This window comes from Nesoenas mayeri (genome assembly GCF_963082525.1).
Source record: "Nesoenas mayeri genome assembly, chromosome: 1".
Lineage (NCBI taxonomy): Eukaryota > Metazoa > Chordata > Aves > Columbiformes > Columbidae > Nesoenas > Nesoenas mayeri.
This window is the reverse complement of record NC_137541.1, coordinates 40368251-40392264: the sequence shown is the minus strand read 5'-3', so window position 1 is coordinate 40392264 and position 24014 is coordinate 40368251. Positions and strand designations below refer to the sequence as shown.

The 24014-nt window shown below is 39.3% G+C and overlaps 1 protein-coding gene across 1 annotated transcript; it reads left to right on the top strand.

Annotated features, from left to right (window-relative positions):
• Nucleotides 1-5: 5 nt before the first annotated feature.
• ST13 (ST13 Hsp70 interacting protein) lies at nt 6-23868 on the top strand. Its single transcript, XM_080363846.1, has 12 exons — nt 6-174; nt 6000-6057; nt 7302-7371; nt 7483-7553; nt 8059-8125; nt 8698-8782; nt 10805-10915; nt 12273-12375; nt 16381-16497; nt 17195-17258; nt 18436-18518; nt 22103-23868. The coding sequence occupies exons 1-12, from the start codon at nt 65-67 to the stop codon at nt 22229-22231; spliced, it is 1068 nt and encodes a 355-aa protein (XP_080219972.1). The 5' UTR covers nt 6-64; the 3' UTR covers nt 22232-23868.
• Nucleotides 23869-24014: the final 146 nt, after the last annotated feature.

Below are 24014 nucleotides of genomic sequence, written 5' to 3'. Positions count from 1 at the left end.
TGCAAAGTGTTGGCGGCGCCGCGCGGCGGTTGGGCCGTAACTGCCGTCTCCCCCTCGCTCCGCCATGGACGCGCGCAAGCTGAGCGAGCTGCGGGCCTTCGTCAGGCTGTGCAAGCAGAACCCGGGCCTGCTGCACACCGAGGAGTTGGCCTTCCTCCGCGAGTGGGTGGAGAGGTCGGTCACGGGCCGCGCCGCCGTTGAGGTGGCCGTGAGGGGGGAGTGGAGGGGGAGGGGTGATCTCGCGCGGGACGCGCGTTGGGGGGAGGGGGCACGTGTCGGTGCACGGCCCCGCTGCGTGGCTGGGAAGGGGCGGGGTGAGGGGCGCGGGTGTCACCGCTGCGGGTCCAGTCCGGTCCCGGTTTCCAGGGTCTTGAGCGGGGAGCGGCCCCGGCGCGCCGCTGCTTTCGCGCCAGTGCCTGTCTGCCGCGCGGCGCGGTTACAGCTCGAGCCTTAAAAAAGGACGTTGTTTTGTTTGTGATGGGTTTTTTTAATATATATATTTTTATTCCTTTTATTTATTTACTTATTTTAACTCTGGCTATTGCCGTTGCAAAAGCCTCCCCCCCCGGCCATCTCTGTGGCTCAGCTTTCCAGGCTGGAAAGCCCCAGAAGTAATACTTAAAACCGAGCTAATTCTCGCATTATGCAGCAGAGTTGGCTAGCCTGTCTTGAAAGGAGCTGAGTTTGCTAGGAGGTGAGTGGCGTTCATTTACATCCTGGTACTCAAAAGCGTGAAATACCTGGCAGTTTTAACAAGCGGGGTGGTTCCTGACCAAAGCTTATTTATTTTTCCTCTTGAAGTTCCACGTATCAAGTAGTTGAAATCTTGTTCCCCTGTGAGGCTCTTCAGATGTGCGTTATTTACACTGCAGATAGTCCCTCTGTGCACGTGTGGCCTGTCTGTAGCAGTTGTTTCTCAATATAAAGGTATCGTCGGGTTCCACCATGACCACCCAAACCCACCAGGTTGGAAGGGGGGAGGTCCTTTGCTGTCTGCAGGGAACTCACAGGACCTCTGTATTCAGCTAAGGTTCCTCTGGCTTTCAAAGCTACAACTCTCGCTACTCTAAAGGTCTCTGAGAAGTGAGGAAAGCCCTTGCAGATACACCTTTTATGAAAAGCGAAGTGAAAAGATTCTGTTTAGTGACAAACTGGGATTTGTTTTACAAAATTTGCTTTAAATTTTACTCTGGAAGTATTTTAATTTTACTTTTTGCTGTATAGATCTTGCAATTAGCTGAAAAGCTAGTGGGGCTTTGTGTGCATGTATATGTATGTAGGGGCACTTCACAGTATGTCATATAATGAAAATGGCTAAAATGATCTTTTTTTTTATGATGTTTAAACTTTTTTATGCATCTGAATATTAGCGTGGTTGTAAAACCACTTCTATTAACTTCATTTATTTTTGCGGTACAGTAGCTGCACGTATACCCAGGAAAAAAATGCGTGTGCATTTTGTCCTCCTGCAGGTCTGTAGTTGCTGTGTAGAAGACTTCAGAGTGCCTCACCCTAGGTTACTTCCATTCTTCTGTTGTGTAATTTTGAAGGTGTGAACAGGATATTTTGGGAGGGAGAGGAAAAACACTGGCTTCTTTTGGCCGGGGAAAGCATTAGGGGCTGGAAAGGTGATCATCTGATTTCTGGCTTCCTCCGTGTTAATGGCTCTAGCTTCCAGATTAATTTTGAGAGATTTTATTTGGTTAATAAAAGGGCGCCTGTATTAGAAGTATAAAAATTAGGTTTTGAACTGTGGCATTTTTTCCATGTAAAATCTTCACTGATATCTTTATCTCAGGAGTTAAAAATATTTCAAAATAGAAGCTCCTGTAGCTCTCTGAATTTCTCTGTTTTTCTTCATGTTTGAGCTGAATATTTAGGTAAGTCATAGATTTGGATACTTGGAGTGGTAGCCAAATTACTTCTCATATCAAACAGAAAGTCTGGTGAAGTCTTCCCCTCTTCCCTTCCATATCTGTGCTGTTTGCAGCACTATTAAGTGCATTTATAGGGCCTTCTCATTCTTTGGAAACTGCTTGAAACTTAGCATGGCCTGGCTTCAGGTGGGAATAAGGAGTCTGGTATCTCTGGCAGGTTTACTGGTATTAATTTGAAAGATATAGGTGTAGTCACTAAAGTAATGTTGCGAGTGATTGCAGAATAATGATTAAATTATACTGAAATCTGTCATTAAATATTTCAATGAAAATTCTGTTGATTCATTTGATTTTTTTTTTTCCTTAAAGCTAATGATTTTAACTTAAATTGTGCTAACTGCTCATAAAACCAGAATGAGATGCTTTATTTCTGACTAGCTGTTAATATTGCATCGTGCAGTTATCTTCTAACCTTTTTTCTGTCTAGTTGTATTTAATTTCTATATGGATGCTCTTTGTATAGAAAGCATACACTAGTGTATGACCATGTTTGGAAAGTGTTTTGACATCCGTCTTAGTCATGCCTGGTTTTTCATAATTGCATTAAAAAACAAGTGTTTTGACTTGAAATGTTATGGAATGAGTCATCAAAGGGAACATGTTTTGAAAACCTGTAACTGAGCGAAGAAACAATAGCAGTCCTTGAAAGGAAAGCACAGAATCCCTAATTGATCAACAGGGCGTTTTGCCTTTTTTTTTTGCCACTGTTTTGCTCACATTTTTTGACCCTTTTGAATTTGTGATAATCCAGTTTCTCTCTAAAGATAATGTTGCTGTTAGTGATGAAAGTAGACGTAGAAATATCAGTTGCAGTTCTTTTAGCAAGTCATAAAAGCAGCACTTCTCACTGTGCTGAGTGGAAGCATAGGGTCATTGTTGCAATAGAGTCCTGGCAGCTCTCAAAAGTTGTTAGTGGATTTGCACAACTCTGTTTTAGCACAAAGGTTTAATTTACAATCTTTCATGTATGTGCGTGCCCTATTTATACAGCTCAGTACCTGCCTTTTCCTGCAAGAATGCCTCATATCTGTATATTGTTGAGGTTAAATACATTGCAAACTTTGCACACCCTTGCTGTGTGTTTAATCATTGTAATCAAATACTGGTTTAAGGGGTGATTTTAGAGTAACTTGCCTTCAAGTTGTTCTGGGATTGTAACTGTAGATTCAGTAGAGGATAACTTATAGTAAAAACATTTTCAAGGACTAGGAGTGAAACTGTTTAGCTTTGGAAGTTCGTTAAATACTGTATTTTAAAATGTGCGTGTATATATTAGTTAAACATTTGTTATAGACTGTTCTAAGCTTGGATAGTTTTTGGAGGAGTGGGAAGAGAGGCAACTGACCAAGTTGTTTCAGCCCTGAGATGGTTCAATGTGTGATGTAAAGTCAGCTGATCTTGAGACTGATAATTTGGAATTGCTCTAGAATTTGAATCCTGTGGGGTTTTTTTAAGTTGAGCTGCTCTTAAATACAGTATTGGAAGCTGGGAATGTTATTTACCTTTTTGAGTTAGACGGTTTAGACGGTTCTCAGTCTCTTTCTAGTAAACCAGGCTTTGAAAGAGTCTTACAGTGTTTGTGTGTTTGTTTTTGTTTTTTAATAAAGGGTTGCCAACAAGCATTAGATGAGTCTTGTGAGCTTTGTGTTAGCCTGGGTTTTAGTTATTAGCATTACTAAAATGCTTCAGAATTTGTAGTTCCATTTGTGCAGGAGAAGTTCCAAGACTCCCTTAGACACTCCCTGCAGTCCTAGAGAGAACTTTTATTTTTACAGACTGGTAGAGGATTATATGTCTTATTGTTAGCCTACGAGGGCAAAAATTTAGGAGGAATGGTTACTACATGTACTGTATTTTTTTGTCTACTTGTAGAATGATGAATAAGACAGTTGTTTAATCCTTGTAGTATAACATAGAGTAAGCAATGTCAGCATTCCAGGGACACATCTAGATTTTTGCAGTAGCTTCAGAAGGTGCCTTTTTTTTCAGAAGTCGTATTTTTTTCTTAACAGTTTATCCTTGTAAACTAGACGTGGTATAGTGCTGTTTGTTTGACTTTTGCTGCAGGGCCTGCTGCCAGGACCTGCCAATCCTGTCACCTCCTATTCCCTCTTTACTCTTTCTCCCCCAACTCATCCCTGTCTCCATCCTATCCCCCCATCCAGGTTTGTTTTTAGCCAGTTTGGGGCCTGACTGTGAGATGGTGCTGGTGACAGGTGGTAGGAAAGAGGGGAGAATGTGGTTGCAGCAGCTGGACTGGAATGAAGAAGCTGTAGGATCTCATCCTTCAGATAAAGTTTTATGTTGCACTAATTCCTGAGAGCAGATATCCTGCACCCTGCCAGTTCCTCCTTCCAGTTTGACCACTGCCTTCTCCTCTCCCCTGCATCACATCTAACCACTTGCGTGGGACCCCAGGGAGTTGGTCAAGCGTGTTGCGTTGACAGAAATGTTTTTAGTTTTGTTTTGTTTTCCTCTTTGGAGTGCCTGTGGCCAGAGCAATTTAAAACTATTAGTAGATGAGAATGGAGGGCAGAGGATGGATGGGAATGGTAGTCCTTGTGGCAGCCTGCCATTAGGTATGATTAGATGTTATATGAAACAGAAATAAGCCAGTGCTTATTTCTGGCTGCTAACCAAAGTTGCTATAATGTAGAAGTTTATTCTATATGAAAAGAGTGCTGTCGATACAGAGGATGCTCCTTAACTTGTAGCTGAGGAAAGGCATGAATATTGCAATACATAAAAGAAATGGGATAGTTTTCTAGGCAACGATTTTTTGCTTGAATCATAGAATGGTTTGGTTTGGAAGAGACCTTCAAGATCAGCCTGCAAGGGGGCACGGACACCTTCCACTAGACCAGGTTGCTCAAAGCCTCATCCAGCCTTGTCTTGAATACTTGCAGAGATGGGGCATCCACAGCTTCTCTGGGCCGCCTGTTCCAGTGCATCACCATCCTCCTCATGGTGAAGAATTTCTTCCTTCTATCTAATCTAAATCTACCTTCTTTCCATTTAAAACCTTTACCCCTTGTCCTGTCACCACTTGCCCTTGTAAAAAGTCCCTCTCCAGCTTTCTTGTAGGTCCCCTTTAGGAACCAGAAGGCTACTGCAAGATCTCCCTGGAGGCTTCTCTTCTTCAGGCTGAACAACCCCAACTCTCTCAGCCTGTCCTCATAGGAGAGGTGCTCCAGCCCCCTGATTGTGACCTTTGGACTTGTTCCGGCATGTTCATGTCCTTTTTGTGTTGGGGGCCCCAGAGCTGGAAGCAGTACTCCAGGTGGAGCAGAGGGGAGAATCACCTCCCTTGACCTGTTGGCCACATTTCTTTTGATGCGGCCCAGGACATGGTGGGCTTTCTGGGCTGTGAGTGCACATTGCCAGCTCATGTTGAGCTTCTTATCAAGCAACATCCCCAAGTCCTTCTCTGCAGGGCTGCTCTCAATCCATTCTCCGCCCAGCCTATATTTGTGCTTGGGATTGCTCTGACTCTCGTGCAGGACATTATGCTTGACCTTGCTAAATTTCATGAGGTTTGCTCAGGCCCACTTCTGAAGCCTGTAGAGGTCCCTCTGGATGGCACCGCTTCCCTCCAGCATGTCAGTTGTACCACACAGCTTGGTGCTGTCACATAAGCATTTTAGGCAATTAGGGTTCTCTTAAGTTGTTTGATTTCTGTTCCAAAAGCAATTCTATTTTTAGTAATATCTATAATAATAATATTTAACTTTGACTTAAAACATATGTTTTAAGGAGAAAATCCATTTTAGCCAAGGAGGCAGATTTTCTGTGTGAGAAAGGGTGGGAGGGTGATGTGTGATGTGCATGACTACAGGTCCCACTGGAGTTCTAGGTGAAAGAGCCAACAGAGACAGTGTGCGTTATGCTACAATAAGAAAAGCCTGCTGAATGTGTGCTTTTTATTTGCTGGTTTTACAGTGAATTGGATCATCGTGTTATGTGTCACAACAGAATGTGGAGATGATTCGCAGGATTTGAATCAATAAAATACATGCCACTATTTTGATAATCTTACTGTTTTTTCTCTATTTTGCCTAAAAGCATGGGAGGCAGAGTACCGCCTGCTCCAGCCAATGCCTCCACACAGGAGACAAATAAGGTAAGATCCAAAGAATCTGTCATTTAAAACATAACATGTGGACTCTCTGCAAAGATTACTGAGCAGGAGAGGGGAAAAAACTGGTGTCAGTTTTCACTCAAATAGGGTGGGCAAATATGCCGGGGTGGGTGAATGTGGCAGTGCAGTCTGAAGCCTGCCCATTGGATGACATGCATGAATTGTTTCAGATGGCTTCCTAGTTTGTTTCAAGTGTTATCACGCTCCATTTCCCTAATCCTGAATGCCTGATATTCTGTGCGATGCAAATGCCAAATGAAGTCTTGATTTCTTTTTTATGTCTTCGCTGTTTATATACCTCTTCTGTAGTCATTAGCGGATTAAATTTTAATCTTTGCATGAGAATAAATATTAGTGAATTTGATACGTAATTAATTGAACAGTTGAACTATCAGCTTTTTAAGGGAGTATTGTGGAAGAGTTTTTTGTTGGCTTTTGTTTGTTTAAGGGAAATAATGAATTTGGATTGTAGGTATTCATAGCAGGATTTCCCCAAACTTGAAATTATTTTGAAAAAAGTATATTTTTTATATTTTTTTTTTTTAACAAGGCAGTGGATGCTCTCATTACTGGCTAGTTAAAACTGTATAGAGCGATAGTGTAGTGATATGTAGTGGGTGTAGTCTGTGACACAGAATATCAAGACAAGCAGCTTATGTCTGTGATAAAGCAGGATGTGCTAAGTTACGGGATTCAGAGGAAATCAGTAACGTAGTTAGAAGTTGAGAGGAAAACATTTGACAGAACAGTCTGTGTATAAGTGACAAAGATCTCTGACCTTGGCAAATGGAAACAATATTTTAATTGTTGACACCAGTTTATTGTTCATTGCTGAAGGACCTTAACTTACTAGTATTAGATAGAGAGAATTTTTGATCCAGAGGATGTGTGAGGGAATGGAGGAAGGTTAGAAGGTTGGTTGGTATTAATTGCAAAACTGGTTCTGAATTGGATGTTATCTGGATTATTTGGCTTTGATTATTGAATTACACAATTTGAAAGACAGGTTTTACCAACAGTAGAAGTTCATCAGTCAAAATTTGGCCTCCAAATTATTTGCATGCGTGATAGACTTAATGTGAGAGGAGAAATAAGAAAAACTGTTCAGCTGTAGAGCTGTTTGATGCTTTGAAGATTAATTTTGGATTTTCTGATGCTATTTGTTAGGGTGGGACTAGAATATCTGTCAGAAATAATGTAGGCTTATAAATACATTTCTCTTTCAGGGCAAAGCAGAGGAACAGCCAGAGGAGCCAGCTAAATCGCCTGAACCAGAAAGTGAAGAGAGTGACCTAGGTGTGGAAAACAAATGACTTTATCACATTTAATCAGTTTAAACATGATTCTGGAAATCATCTCTCTGTTTGTAAATGGAGCTTGATTTTGTATTTTGTTTTTTTCCCCCAGAAATTGACAATGAGGGAGTGATTGAACCAGACAATGATGACCCTCAAGAAATGGGAGATGAAAATGTGGAGGTAAGCACAATATTTTCAATGTCTGTGGCAACAGGAAAGCTATGGAGAGGTTTTGAGTTTAGTCAAGGATAGCAACTGAGGAGGGGATGAGTATTATATTAGCAAGGTAGCCAGCTATTGCTGTGGCTCTTTTCCTCCTAAATAGAAAACTTACTGGCTTAAAACCACAGTCTTATTCAAGGTAAGAGTCCATCAAAAAGTTCAATGAGGAAAAGAAGTCAGAAAACACCAAAAAAAATTATCAAAACACCTGTGAAAACTAGATATGTAGAAATATGCCATTATTCAATTTCTCTTTTGAGCATTTTCTAGCTAAAAATAATGATGGCTAATGTCTCCAAGCTGAAAGCAATTTTTTTACTATGATTTTAATGCAAATTAAAAAGATTCTGGAATCAGAAAACTGGAGTTCCCTTCTTTGGCACTGTCTTAACGTGGTAATTTTGGCCTGGACTCTACAGCTTTTGGGCTTTGTGCATGTTTTTAATTTTCTTTATTTCTTTAGGTAACTGAAGAAATGATGGATCAAGCTAATGAGAAGAAGATTGAAGCAATGAATGCTTTAAGCGAAGGTGATAAATTGCTTTTTGGTAGATATTCAAAGGCATTAGGTTTAGTTCTCCTTTTGAAAAAAGAAAGGAAATATCTTGGACCATTTTGAATACTTTCAGGGAAGAGAAAACCCACTCTGTTGGATACCCCAAACTACCTAGAACATGAAAGCTTCTTTAAGTACTGTCTTTCCAATGTAGCTGTAGTTTTGGGCAGGGCAGGGAGAATGAGATACTGTGGCATCTTAATTACAAATTGATGGTTATAGTACTTCCCTGCATATTATGATTAGTGTCTCTAGTGGTTTGTCTTAGCGCAGTAAGAAGCTATGTAGTAAAGAGATGACTTCCTATTTGATTGCATACAAAGTTAAATGTACAAATTTAACTGGGAAAAGTCTTTCCTCCCCTCCAGCATTAATTTTGGAGTTTGTACTTCAGTAGCATAGCAAGAGGGAGAAATTGATTTTCCTGTGTTGATAATCTTCCATTTAAGAAGTGCCTAGGGACAGAACACCCTGTAAGGCAGGTTTGGCAATTTAGATGTAATTACATTGCATAATGATTGAAACTTTACTGCTGCTCATATTTAGGTGAACTTCAGAAGGCTGTCGACTTGTTCACGGATGCCATCAAGCTGAATCCTTGTTTGGCCATCTTATATGCCAAGAGGGCAAGGTGAGTCACTAAAAACTAGTGATTTATGTTTCTGCCTGTTCAGTTATTTTACTGAAGAAACCTAAATACAATGGCAACGTGAGGATTTATGTAAACTTAAACCACATGAGGGAAAGAGAAAAGTACAATTAATGCATTTTCTTCTACATGGGATTAACCAGATTTACTGAAGCAGCCATATAAAGAATCTCGATAATAGAGTAACAGAATTATGTTACAAAATGCATTACAGTAATATGGCTTTCGGTATGTTTTGTTAGAATAATGCTGGATAACAAACATTTGTAAAATCTGAAGATTATTCTGGCATTGAGAGGGTGATTGCATCAAAACAAGACATGATTTCAAAATAAATTGTGTATCATGTTGTACCTGCTCAGTGAATTTGTTCACTGGAAAGTAGATTTTTGTTCAACAGTCTATATTTGAATGGGACATACTATTTCTCAACCCATTCAATATCCACCTTACTGCTAATTACATGTACCAGGCTGCAGATGACACATTTGGAACATTGCCAGATTTGAAGTGTGTAGCCCTAACTTCATAATGCACAAACATATTTGTCTTCATCACTCTTGAGGAAGACTGGTCAAGTGTGGGCTGCAGAAGTTCCCACAGATTTTTTTTCCTTGTTTTACACAAAAAAACCCACATTAATTATGATGTGGTAGTTCAGTGGATCTTTTCCATAGCAAGGTATAATTCAAAGAAATGTTCTACTTGTGATGACTTCTTTGTGATTAATTAGTGTCCTTTAACTGTTCTATTCTACTATGCCCTAACTGATATATGCCTTGCTATTTTTTCATTTCCATATCAAAGTTTTTGTGTGTACTGCCACTTGTGCACCTTAATAAATTATTGTTGTTGCTGTCATAGTAGTATTTTTAAAGCCTCTTATAATGCCATATTGTCTCAGGACTGGGATTAGAAATGAAAAACAAGGTTCTTAGGAAAAGTTTAAAAGTTATTTCAATTTGGTCTATTGTAGGAATAAGCAAACAATATATTAGGATATTGTAAAACCTGCAGTGTAACAGCAGTGCTGAAGTGCTGTGAGTAATCCATCTTGGGTGGACTTGACTTTGGTTTGGGGGGCGGGCTGGTATGATTGGGAAGCTGAGGGGTTTTGTGCAGCCAGCAGCCCTGGAATGTTTCTCATTGGCAAGGTGTAGCTTTGAGACAGTTTACTGGCACATTGTCTTGAAGAAACAAAGAGATGGACAATGTGTAACTTTATGCTTGCTTTATAACATGTCTTAATGATAAAGTTACTTACAGGCTGATAAATTGTTTTCAAGTAGATTTAAAAGGGCAGAGGTTCTGACTTCGAGTATCTTGAATACCAAATACTTTTTAAATTCAGGACTCTTTTTTTAGTGTTTCCTACAGCAATTTTTAATTTGAAATGCCTGACCCTCTTAAAGTACTGTCCTACTAGTTAATCTGCTATGTTTGTGCATTGTAAAATGTGCAGTTATTTCACTTAACTGACAAGGGATTAGGGCTACTTTATGGATTTGAGCTTTTGTTTTGCCTCTTCTAATTTTTATGCCTCATCTCCTTTTGTAGTACCTGATTATTCTAGCCATTCGTCTTGTATGATAGCTAGTACTTTCTTTGTCTTACTGTTTTAAAGACTATAGTAATATGGCATGCATAATATTAATGTTGTTTTGTTCAAATTGCTAGTTTCCATTTGCTATAGATTCCAAACACCATGGAATTGAACAGTACTTTGCATTTCTGTATTCTCTCCTTGTGCACTAAAGTTGTTCTTGCTGGCAAGGTTCTAGTCTGAACAATGAATACTTTTGTTTCTTGCTAATGGTTCACCTGCAGTAGCGGGGCAGGGGGGGGGAGACTGAATTTTGGTGACTTCGTTATCACTATGAAATATTTTTGCACTCAGCTCCTCCAATGTATTCTCTTACTAGCTTGCCTGTTAGTCATCCAAAATTACTTCCAGCTTAAGTTAATAGCTTGGTATTTCAATACATACAATCAATGTTCCCGCAGTGTTTTTGTGAAACTACAGAAGCCAAATGCTGCCATTAGAGACTGTGACAGAGCCATCAAGATTAATCCTGATTCGGCGCAGACCTACAAATGGAGGGGGAAAGCACATAGGTAATGAACCGTACCTATACTTGGTATTTACTTACTTGGGATAACAGTTTTGTTTATGCATTTTCTCCTTCTCTGTGTCTCTGAACTGTCTGTCTGGTACCTGAGAGCAGTAGCTCTGAGCCAAAAAAAATTGTACTGAGTGCATGGCTTACAGGAAAGAAAGGGTCATGGTGATTTATTGATGGCAATTAATAATAATATTTCTGGTGCTGTTTTTTTTTTTTAACATATCTTCTAATGGCTTACTGCTGTTCTAAATAACATTTGCTAAAGATTCTAAGTTCTAGGACTATGGGTTTTATTTGTTCAGAGGTCTTTTGTTTTCACTTAATTAAGTTTTTATTTACTAACCTATAATTCTTGAACATTTTTCTACTGACTTTATTCCATTAGATCCTAGAGCTCTTTATATAGTAAATTAAACTGCATAGTTATTAAGGGAACTGTTTGTTGCAATTGAAGAGTGGTATTAAGCAAGCAGCATAGTTATTTGAAACAGCATTAGGCCAGTGTGCATCCTCCCCAAAGTAAAGGTAAACTTTTTTGGTTGATTTATTGTCATTTAAAAAAAAACCAAACAAGGTGACAGTTCTTACAGTCTGCATAAAAATGAAACCAGTAAATGCTAATAGAACTTTTTTTTTTTTTTTAGAAAGGCATTTTAAACAATGTTCTGAAGGTAGCTTGTTAGTGTCTACAGTTTTAATAAATGACATGGAAACTAGGAGAAGATGGGAGCATAGTTTGGATTAACACCTTTGCCTGTAAGCAGAAGTGATTTGACCATTTAGGAATACCACCATTTGCTTAAATTTTTGATTATCAGTGAATAGTTAAGAAGTGGACACAGTAGCTTGTATGATCCCTTCAACTAAGACATGGGGTATCCAGTTAGCTAGGATGTTTGAGTGCTGAGTAAAGAGGGTCTGCTTAAACTTGAGGTAGTAGTGGTGTAGACTTGTACAGAGCACCGAACGTGTAGTTTTACACATAATGTGTCTCTAGCGATGCAGAGCATTTTTATTAGTGTGCTTCATGTGTTTAGGTAGGGTTCCTTCTCCCTGTTTAGACCCTTCCTTGTTATAGCAAACAACAACATTACCTGATTGAGGGGGTTTTTCCCTCATTGTTAAATCAAGCAAATGTTTTTGTGAGGTTATGAAGCAAACAAGTATCCTTTAATGGCATAATGGTGTTCAGGTTACAGAAAACACCATGATTATTACACTTTAAACTTCTATAAGTCTGTATAGATGCAGGTAAAAATAATGAATACCACGTAGTTGTAAATACTTTAAAGAACTATCAGAGTTCAGTTTGCTTTTCCCTCTAAATGTTGGTGTCTTCTGAATTCCAGACTTCTGGGTCACTGGGAGGAGGCCGCTCATGATCTTGCACTTGCTTGTAAACTGGATTATGATGAGGATGCTAGCGCCATGCTGAAGGAGGTGCAGCCAAGAGTAAGTGGGGAGGCGTGATGGAGGTCCCTCCTCTATTTGTTTGAGTGACATTGCTTGCTGTTTTCAGATTCTTCCAATATGCATAGTCTTGTGGGAATGGTTCATGTGTCATCTGACACTTCAGACTGAGTTTATAAATACTCCTGTCTTCAATGACAGCTGTTTATGGCTGTGTATAAAGGAATTGAGTCTCTGTGTGTTGTGGTTTAAACCCAGCTAGCAATCTAAACCAAGACAGTTGCTCGCTTACTCCCAGCACTTCCCCAAATAGGGGAGAAAATCAAAAGGAAAGGAGAAACTCATTGATTGAGTTCAAACCAGTTTAATAAAATAACAAAATGATACTAATATACTACTACTACTACTACATGTAAAATGGAAATAGAGTATAAAATAAAAGATGCTCAATGCAATTCCTCACAAACTCCATCCACACTGAGCAGCCAGTCCTGGGAACAGAGCACCCTGGTCTTGAGCAGCCAGTCCCTGGGGAAGAGAGAATGAGGCAGAAAGATCCAGAGCCCACTGCAAAATGGCAGAATGGCAAAAGGCTGAACTAAAAGAATTCCTGAACAGAACTCATCTGCAACAGAGCAGAACAAGAATGGGTCTCCCCGGCCGGAAAACCCAACTGTCATGAAGCATGCTGCCAATGGCAAAGGATATTCTCACTGATCAGCCTGGATGTCAGTCATAGTCTGTCCCATCCACGCCCCTCTTCCAAGCTACTTCACATCTGTAGATAGAGAGCCCGGAAAGATAATTGCCTCTCAGACAACAACTAAAGTAACAGTAATTTTTTACAATCTCATCATTCCAACTCAAAACCACTGGAAAGTTACTTGAAGAAAAACATTAATTCTGTTGCAAGGTGTTATCTTGTTCTCAAACTAAATCCGAGGAATGGCTGTGCTAGCTACAAAAGAGAAGAGTTTCTGCCTTCATGAAGAAAATTGACTCTGTTTAAGAGAAACCAGCACACTGGGGTTGGGTGTGTAACTGAACTATGAAATAATATGTTCCTTCATAAAATCTTAACAACCTTAAGCAGTCAAAGTTTGCCAGGCATTTTAGAATCTAGACCAAAAACATTCAAAAGAGCAAGAGAACCCTCATAATGGATGTTTGGTTTTTTTTTCCCCAAAGGTGTTTATGTATTGATCAAAGCTTCATCCTAAATGTGTTTTACAAAGGAAGAACTTTGCTGTGATTTGTGCTTTCATTAGTCTGCCCCATGAGGGCAGCATAATCTGTGTAAGACTGGTTTTCAGCATTGACCCTGGCGTTCTTCTAAGGCAGAACTTCAGTGTAACATGTATAAGACTGTTGATAGCAGGCTTTCTTCTCCATCTGTTCTGCATATTCCTTTCAAGTGGTTGACAGATCACAGATTGCAGCTGTTGTATTAGGTTTACACCACAAGGTTTGGGGGAGGTAGAGACAGCAGGGCTGGCCTCTTCTAAGAAGAGATGTGGGGCTGTCCCTTTGTTAGATGGAGCCAGTTCCAGCTGCCTCCAAACCAGGCTCATCGCTGGTGAAAGCTGAGCTGGTCAGCGACGTTGGTGCTGCTTCTGTGATAACATATTCAAGAAAGGGTTAAAAAAATGCAGCTCAGCAGCTGTGAGAGGGAAATAAAGAAATGTGACAGAAGCAACCCTGCAGACACAGAGATGAGCAAAGAAAGGATGGGGAGGAGGTGTGCCAGGCATGTGAGCAAAGGTTCCTCTGCAACTCATGGAGAAGACCGTGGTGAGGCTGGCTGTCCCCCTTGAGCCTGTGGAGGTCCATGGTGGAGCAGATACCCATCCTGCAGCCCATGGAGAATCCACACTGGAGCAGGCTCCTGGCAGAAACTGCAGCCCATAGAGAGAAGCCCATGCAGAACCTGTTTTCCTGGCAGAAGCTGCAGCCCATGAGGAACCCATGCTGGAACAGTCTCTTGCTTAAGGACTCTGCCCTGTGAGGAGGACCTGTGTTGGAGCAGTTTGATGGACTGTCCTGTGGGGTGGAATCCCATGGTGGAGCAGGAAAAACGCGTGGAGAGGAAGGAGTGGCAGCGGTGCGGTGTTATAAACTGACCACAGACCCGTCCCTCTGCGCTGCTTAGGATGCAGGGAGGAGGTGGAAGAGTGGGGAACAAAGGAGTGAAGTGAAGCTTTAGGAAGAAGGGGGCTAGGGGAAAAATGGTTTCAGTTATGTCTCTGTTTCTCATCATCCTACTGTATTTTTAATGGGCAGTAAATTAATGTGCCCCATGTTGAGTTTGTCCATGATGGTAGTGGATGAGTAATCTTCCTGTCTTTGTCAAGCCAGGAGCTTCTCCACCTTATTTTCTCTCCCTGTCCTGTTGAGGAGGGGGAGTGAGAGGGTGGCTTAGTGAGCATCTGGCAGCCAGCCAAGGTTAACCTGCCACATGTGTAAACATTCCTGTGTCTAACAACTTCAGCGTTCAGTTTTCTTGTCATGTCTTCGTAGAAGACACTGTCTCCTACAAAACAATAATGGCAACCATCGTATAACCTATTAGTTGTCTGTGTTGGAGACTGTTGATCTGTAGTAAATGTAATTAGGTCTTAATCTTTCTTGTAAGAAGTATACTTAATGCTCGGCTGAGGGGGAACCTTTTATTTCCCAGTTAATCTGCCCTTGCACAGAAACAGCGGAGTATGTCTGTGATACATTGAGTTGTAGTTGGCAACTGTGGACATCTGCATATGTAGCTCAAAGAAAAAAATGTATGATCTTTTCATGGGTGATTTTTTTTTTTTTTTAATCTTTAATAAGTGAAGATGATCTGTTCATCTAATTTATTCATTTCCAGCTTTCGTAGTGCTTTTATTTTGTAGCACTTCTAGCTGAAAGTTCGAGTCAAATTCTAAAAATGCTTGGTTCATTAAAACAGTGAAAATCAAAACTTTGGTAACTCTTTATGCTTCATTTAAAAAACAAATGAGAAAAAAGCCTACTTACCTATGTCTTAATGAACTATTGAGTGCCCAGTACATCAGGTTCTGATAACGCATACTGCATTCTGTATCAGCCAGTCCTGCTGCCTGCATTGTGCTTTCTCTGGCAGATGTACTTCAAGAATGATGTGGTATGGAATGAACATCTCCTAGCTAAAATAACTTGTATTGAAACTTCACTAATTAAAATAATTTCTTCACTTAAAGAGTATTTCGAAAGAATAGAAGAGTACCTGTTATAGTAGTAGTTAGTATCTCTGTTCTTGAACCTTGATTCTTGGTGTGTTTTTTAGTTACATAGTGATGCAAGGTAACCATCATACAAAACTTGTGGAATTGTGAGCCATTTTTTGTAATGCTGTATAAGGTTATGTTTCAGGAAGGCAGCGCTACAGTTAGTTTTCTATTGTTATAATGAGCCTTGGGGAGTTAATTGCTAACTGCTCTCTCTACTGGGGCTTGTACATTTGATAGACTTGAGAAAAAGCTAATAATAGGAAGCAAACTTTTTGCTCACTAGCCTTTCTTGGTTTGGTTCAGGAATTCTTTGGACTGCTTATGTCTAGCTGTGTATGCTGCAAAGGCATCTGGAACAGCAATAACACTACCTGAAGTGTGTGTGTGGAGGGTGAATGATATTTCCCTGTTGTTGTGCTAGTAAAAATTCCCTCTTCTGGGGAAGTTGTTGGGTTTAGCCCTGAAGAAATTAATATTTCAGCATAAAAGCACAAAGGGATGTAGAATTATGTGTTTAGGTTTTAACTATGATAAAGTCTCAGAGCTCTATAGCAAAAAAGTAATGCTGGAGTGCATGTTTTGGTGAATACAGCTAGGGCTGAGTAGACATGAATAACTGATTGCCATAGAGAGGAATCAGCAAATGGCTCCTAAAACAAAGGGGGTTTCAGGATGTGAAGTCAAACCTTGATTTTTAAGAACTGGTAAAAGCAGATGGTTATGCTTACGTGTATTTTGTATTGAAATATGTTGTGTGATGTGCTACAAATGTATACAAAATCTTGGTATTCCATTTTAACAGGCTCAGAAAATTGCAGAACATCGCCGAAAATATGAGCGGAAGCGTGAAGAAAAGGAAATCAAGGAAAGAATGGAAAGGGTGAAGAAGGCACGGGAGGAGCACGAGAAAGCACAAAGGGTGAATACTTAGGATTTAATATTTCTTAACAGTTCGAAGAGCGTCGTAGTTATTTTGGTTAAAACAAATTGCAGAGAAGAGTTACTTTAAGTCTTCAAATAAAATTTTAGGGAGTTGGTTTCTGTCTTGGTTACTTGACCGGTAATAAAATCTGGAGAAGAGGGCATTGTACTGCATCTGCTTTTATTGCTTATGGCAAAAACAGGCCCTGGAATCTCTTTCTAATATTGTATTTCAAGAAGTCAGTTATTGTATGACTGTGCCAGAATAGTTTTGATTTGAAGTGCTAAAGTCTCCCAAAGTGGGAGGTTCTAAATTCGGGATAATATTTTGCTGCTTTTCCTAATTTCCTGACACAGTTTGCTTGCCTTTTCTTCATGCTTTACTTATATATTTTAATGTGTTGGGGGTGGCAGTTAGTTCTAAAAATGTAAGTTAAGGAGCTAAAACAAATCGTACAGTTCATAGTCAGTAAAAACATATTCTGCATAACTTCTCTGCAAAAACATACTAAAGTAAGAGTAGAGTGCTGTTTCTTGTCGGTGGTTTTGTACATAGTGGAGTGCTTTGTTTATTGTGATAGTGTACCTGCCTGAAACAGTCTCAGCTATTTTTTTTTGTCTTAAAACGAGTTGAGCAGTAGAAAACGGGCTGTAGTTCCATTGCTTTTTGTGGAATGATGTGCCTTCATCTGCAGGAGGAAGAAGCAAGACGACAGGCAGGAGGAGCTCAGTTTGGTGGTTTCCCAGGTGGCTTCCCAGGTATTTTATTTTTAAGCACCAATATTTGATGCAGAAGTGATTGTTATTTCCATGTGGAGTATAATAACCACAGTTTTTATAGCATTTATTCTCAAGACAGGGAAAAATGTTTTCTGAAGTTTAGAACTTGTCTACAAACAACTCTTTAAGCACTAGTGGGCAGGGGGATGGGATTTTTCTTAGAGAATTGATGCTGGGTAGCAAATAGAATGAAGACAGAGATCAGTAATGATGGATAAAGTAATGATACAAAGGTGCAGCGTTTGCTTAATAGTATGCGCTGAAAAAGTAGTATAAAAATGTTTTCTAAATTACACAGGATGCCTTGAACCCATTCTGCTTAAGAACAATAGTTCTAGGTTGAAAACTTTGATTGAATATTATGGAGATCTGTGCTGGTTGTAAGCTATTGTTGACCATAAGAGTTTCTTAAAGCAGGTAGTGTGGTTTACCTTATAGGAAAGCTGTCCTTGAACAGTTCCATGAAAATCAGGCTTTGCCTGTTATTTGGGGGTAAAAGAAACAGGGGAGAAACAAGGATAAGTACCAGTGCTCTTGAAGATTGGGATGTAGCTGAGGTAGGCTGTGTGCATGCTCCAGCCCAATCAGCTTATCAGGAGAACCAAAGCGAGACTGTATCTGCTCTGCTCAGCACTGCTGGGGTAGCTGCTGATTCAAAAACAACTTCAGATGTTTGCTTCAAGGATTTGTTTTTTCCTTTGGTACAATTTTTTCAAAACTAAATTTTTGCCAAATGTGGAATGTACGTGGGACGTACTACCATTGATCTGCCTTCTTTTGCTCTGCATTGTTCACCCCAGGCATTCAGACTGCTTATGTTATTGAACTTGAGACTTACCTGATTTAAGTTAACCAGAAAAATATCTTTATCTGTGTACAGGGTACTAGAACCTGACACTCATTACAAGCCTTCTATTCAATTTGGTTAGAAAAAGCATGGATGAAGTAAGATGTAGGTCTTCACAGAAAGAGAAGGTAAAGACCTTGCTTTCCATTCAGTGATGCAGCTGTAGCCTTATGGAAGACAGGGCTTTAGAGATGTGGCAAAGGAAGTATGTTTTGGTCTCTTAGTGAGCCTCCTTTATAGATGAACTGTGTGTATTTCATGATGTATTCTTCTTTTTCATCATGTATTCTTCTTGTCTTGGGTTTGCAGGTGGATTTCCTGGGGCTATGCCTGGGGGTATGCCAGGTCTCAATGAGATTCTCAGTGACCCAGAAGTCCTTGTGGCCATGCAGGTGAGTATTTGTTATAATCAAAGCTAAATGTTCTGAATGAGAGAACAGTGCCTCTGAGCTAAGGGAAGGAAGAAAGATGTGAACTTTGGGATAGCAATGGGATGCTTGCTTATTTCTGTTGTGAAATTCTTTCCTTGCATATGTGGCACCATACTGTCTGGAATCAATGTTAGCTATTTTTCAAATTGATGGCAGCTTAATTAAAGGTGTCCCTCCCCCCAGCTCTGTACTTGCCTATGATAGGAAAAACTATGTGCTGTATAGAGTTCATCTCTTTTCAGTCTCTTTAATGTTTATGGTTATTTTCCACATGGTATAATTCAATTGCTCCTTTTTGAGTGCACACACATTGTGGTGAAATAATTATACACAAACAAAAAATGATTAATATTGTTGCAACACAATACATTACAATAATATTGAGATGAGAATTGCCTTTCTATGTAGAGGATTAAGTGTTTGGTTTAGGTCTGCATCTAGCAATTTCTAAATTAATCTTAAAAGCAAACTTAATTCCCCAGTGGGCTTGATTAGTTGCTCAGTGTCGTGACTACTTTTACACAAGAAAAATATTCCAGCATATTAACTAGAACATATCCAGCATCATCAGTTCTAGGAGCAGGTAGGCTAGGAAAAATCTGAGCTATATAGTTACATTTGCATACTAATATGATCAAGTATAAAAGTGTTTTGTTACCTTCTCTGGATTGCTGTGGTTGAACTAGTTATTTCTTGTTCCCAGCTCATTGAACAGCTATGATCCCCAGCTAAATAAAAGCATCACAAAGGGGCCCTTATTTGGTATGCCCTGAAACCACAAAAAAGGCATCACTTTCCATGCAAAAGTTCATGGGTTTCTTTAATGGTTTCTGGTTGTTTGAAACACACCTCTATGTAGGCTGCTACAATCAGTAACATTGACTTGCATCCATACAATCAAAAAAATTCCTATGACTTGTATTAATTACCTGGCTAATTTATACTGTAATAAAGAGGTTTGAAATTAGAGTTGCTGAAAGCAGAGCTTTAAGGTGCAGCTAAACATTAAGCACTTGCTATGTGCCTTTAAGAATGCTCCATTGCATCTGAGTATATGTACCCCAACATAGAGTAGGACTCTGTTGCAAGAGTGTGTGTTGACAGTGTTTCCTGATAATGCAGGCAGGTTTTAACATGTAAAACCTGTCAGCAAAGCCTTGTCTCTTGCTGACTTCTTTTGGACAAGCTTTACATCTATATGTGACTTATTCAGCATTTCACCTATGTCTGCACTACCTTCTTTTCCTAAAGTGTCCAACTGACAATGTTCTGGACCTTTCTGAATCAGCAGTGTAAACTCCAGCCTTAAAAGACAGTAGTTTGTACTGCTTGGCTTCTGTTCAGTGCAGCTATGGAATATGTTGATAGATAATGGTAGTTTGCAGCTATTATGTAGGTTATCTGAGGTGTTACAAGAAAGTCTGCAGATACTGAATCACCCAAGTCTCTCCTGAATTGTTAATCTTAAGGTACTACTTAAACTGACAGTATGTTGAAGCTTTTCATAGTGAGCACTTAACTGTTGAAATTGGAGTATCTCAAGAGTATAGACCTTCTCAATCTCTTTAGACATAGTGACTGTTGTCTCATCATCTTCCAGGCTATTCTCAATGAGCTAACATTGAAATATGCCTGTTTCTTTTTACATTTTGGTAAATCTTAAAACTGTGTGTGCCTGAACATGAGCTAGATTAAACTGGTTATGCTGTCAACTTGAGCTTGTCATCTGTAGAAGCAACCAAAGAGCTGGATGTAGCTGCCTATGGACAGGTTTATAGAGGTTATTGCCCATCACTGGCATAAAGATAAGAATCTGTACAAACTAGTATAAAAACATCTTTCTTGATGAAAAACTTTATAATATTGATCATCAATGTGAAACCTTGGATGTATTGAACATTTTTATAAACAGAGTCTAAGGTTGAAGGCTTCCAGGGAGTTGCACAAGTACAGATTAGTTTACTTGTTATGAATTTACAGGACCATAAAACACATAGCGTAAGATTGGATATTTAACACTCATTTAGGTGTGCTTTGATGCAAGCCAGTGACTAAGCTTACTCAGCTTTTTGTTCCAGATTCATATACAGGTGAAACCACAGATTTAACACCACAGCATCATCTGTATAGTCATATGCCCTGTTTTGAAATCGGAAATTCAAGAAGGTTGAAGTTGTGAAAGTTGTCTTTTTTTTCTTTGTATAGGATTCCTGTAAAGTGGAGAAAATTTATCTAGTGTCTGTTTTCTGAACTTCAGCATCCTATTTTTCATAGACTTTGCAGATTCCCTTTATATGAAAGAGATAAAAGAATTGTAAATGCTTCTAACAAAAGATAAGGCTCGACTCTTGGTTCCAAACATGCATAAAACATGACTGAACTGTGTGGGTGATGTCAGTGGAGTCCACACCTCCAATTGCAGTTTTGAATCAGACTTGTTAAACAGCTATTGTCTGTGTCTGATGCTAGAATAGATGCAGGATGGTGGGACTGTAGCACAGACAGCTCTGAGGACACCAGTTGGTTTTTGCTGGTTTCCAAAGAATACATCTGTGGTAGCAATGGGCTAGAAATCTAAGTAAGATTGTATCTTTCAGTGAGACTACTTAAATGTGCTAGAAAGAACGGCAAATTAAATTACAGCTGATGCAGATTATTTGTATTGGACATAATACACTGCTTGCACTTTAGCTGGATTAAAGAAAACTTGAATCCTTGTAGATGTTGCTTATAATAGAAACATTTTTCCAGGCTGAGATGTAAAATCATTCTATAGAAATTTATTAAAGGGCACTGTTGAAAACATGCACATGTAAAATGAGTAAAATTAGCTCTAGTTTAACAGCAGCCAAAGGTGTACTAGAAGTGCGCAAAAAAGTACTAATTCTTCTCATACTAAATAGAGAAGATGAAGTTGGTGTCCTTTTGCCTACTGACTTTAATGTATATGTGAATGTATTTATTAACTGCAGCACAGTAGTGTGATGAGAGAGAACAAGACTCTCTTTGTTGTGATTTCTTAGAGGAGGTAGGGAATGGCTAAGAACTAGATGCATTTTTTAAACCCAAACATTGCTACATCTGCTCACAGTCCAGCACATTAAAGTTTCTGCTGTAGAAGAAACAGAGGTCAAAGGGTTGAGTAGCAGCTATTGCTCTAAGGAGGGTTATTGTATCATGCATGCTACACACACACAGCTCCTGCTCCCTTCAAAATGCATTTGAAGATGCCTGAATAGAAATAATCCAGTAGGGGTGGCTGTGTTTGGCTTCTGTTTTGGGGAAAAAGAGCTGTTATTGCCCTTCTCACACATTGCACTATTACTGTAACAGCTTCAGTAATGACTCTGTTGTTTACTGATGCAGCATTTACAGCAGGCACTGTATAATTGTGTTCTTTTTAGAGACGTCTTGCCCAAAACTCTGATCTAGTCTTGTCATGTTAAAAGCTGAGCAAGACTGGATTTGTGTTGGAACTATATAACCACTAACTTTTGTACACTTGCTTTATAAATGCCCTAATATTTTTGCTTTTTGTCCTGCAGGATCCAGAAATTATGGCTGCGTTCCAAGATATTCTCCAGAATCCTGCAAATATGTCCAAGTACCAGAACAAACCTGAGGTCATGAATCTCATCAGTAAATTGTCTGCTAAATTTGCCAGTAAACCATAAAATCCCTGGTTCCTAAAAATCATATCTGAATGGAGAGGGTTGGATTTGGCTAACCAGTGTTGCAATAAAACAAACCATTGTACCTCTGATCTTCTGAAGAAGAGAAATAGAGTGTTCTAAGGACAACTGCTTTCTAGTCCCAAGCATTGACTTGGTTCAATGATTGGCTTATCACACTCAGATTATATTCATATGACCCAGTTTCAACCATCTCTCCTTGTCCGAGAGTTGCAACCTTCTATTATAAGTATTACAGTTTCCTTCAAATGAACACTTCTGTAAGATATTATAATATTCCAGGAGTGTAAGATAAAAACCTGCTGTTCTGTTGTTTTGTTTTGTGGTTTTTTTAAATTACTCTCAGTGAGCAAAGAGGAAGGAACTTTAACAGTTGAAGTCTGTCTTAATCCCCTTAGGACAGAAAAGTTGGCCTAGTCACAAATAGCAAAGGTGGGACAAGTCTGAAGAATTAACTGGATAAAGTAATTGTCTGCTGCAAATAAAAGTCCTTATTTTCTTTTTAAATGGATGACTGACTTTATATAGCTATTAAAATTATCAGTACAACCATGCTAGCTAGTTACACACTGGAAGTTCTGCAAATAATGTAATATTTTTATCACCACAACTGTGCAAAGGTGTGATCCTGTCCTTTGCACAACCTGGCATGAAGTATTCATTGTAGAGGCCACAGAAGTTTTGTTACTTGCCCAATGCTTGTCCAGCACCTTTACGTAACATTTTATTTATCACTCTGGGTATGGGAAAGCAGCTTTACTGTCTGTACTTGTGCTCTTGTTCTTTCCTAGTTGGCAGGTCCTCAGCTGGTTGCACTTGCCCTTCCTTGGGGCCATGCTTACCAGGTTTCATCTATTTGGAAACTTTAGGGAAGGAATCTTGTTCCCATCACTACCTCTGTCCCACTGAAATGCAAGCCATCCAGAACATGTAAATGCAGAGTTACAAATTGGTGAAGGGGAGAATACCCCAAAAAAATGCAGCTCTGGGTTCTGAATTGGTTTGAGTCCTTACATGGTTATTGATTAAAATTTCTCAGCCAAAGTCCCACTGTCTGTTTAGAGGTGATGACTCTTCCTTTGCTGCATACTGTAGTCTTCCACCTATTCTTGTATCCTTTTCTTTAAAAAAAAAAAAAGCTGCTGTTGGTTCATACTTCCATGGTTTTGAGGCTTGTGATATGGAAGAGAAGGTGAAGTAACTGGAGCAGACAAAACATTCTTCTAACACTTGCAGATTAACAGCATGGGTGTTCTTGAAGCAGTGTCTGTGCTGCTGATGTTCAGCTTGTCTGCCAATGAAGACAGTTGTTGCTTCTGTTTGTCTTAGAAAAAACATCATCTTTCTGTGGAAAAATTACCATAGTTACCTTTTCACCACTTGGGTCTCAGCATTTGTGTTCCTGTTTTCTAGTTCTGTATCTTAAGTCATAACTGATGTTACCATTTTAAAATCTATTTGGATTGGTGTAGGAACTCAACAACAGTTGCAAAAAATAAATCCCCAAATGCTTTTTCTCATACTAATGACCCTGCAGAACGAAATGTGAATCTTTTTGCTTAAGAAATATAGTTGCGAATACTTCTCTCAGCCTTTAAAAATAAAGTATGGTTTTGAAAAATAAAGCTTTCTGAGTTTGTGTAACTTTCTGATAAAACCTATTTTGCTTAAATTTAATCTGAAAGTGCTTCAATTAAACTGTATATATACTTGTGATTTAAGTTGGAACTAAGTGCTTAAGGGTTTGTCTTCATGACCAAATTAA

Excerpts from the sequence above, each read along its gene's own strand:
- ST13 (XM_080363846.1), top strand. The coding sequence starts at position 65 with ATGGACGCGCGCAAGCTGAGCGAGCTGCGGGCCTTCGTCAGGCTGTGC. Across the intron at positions 6,058-7,301 it reads CCACACAGGAGACAAATAAG|GGCAAAGCAGAGGAACAGCC; the intron begins GTAAGATCCAAA and ends TTTCTCTTTCAG. Across the intron at positions 8,126-8,697 it reads AATGAATGCTTTAAGCGAAG|GTGAACTTCAGAAGGCTGTC; the intron begins GTGATAAATTGC and ends GCTCATATTTAG.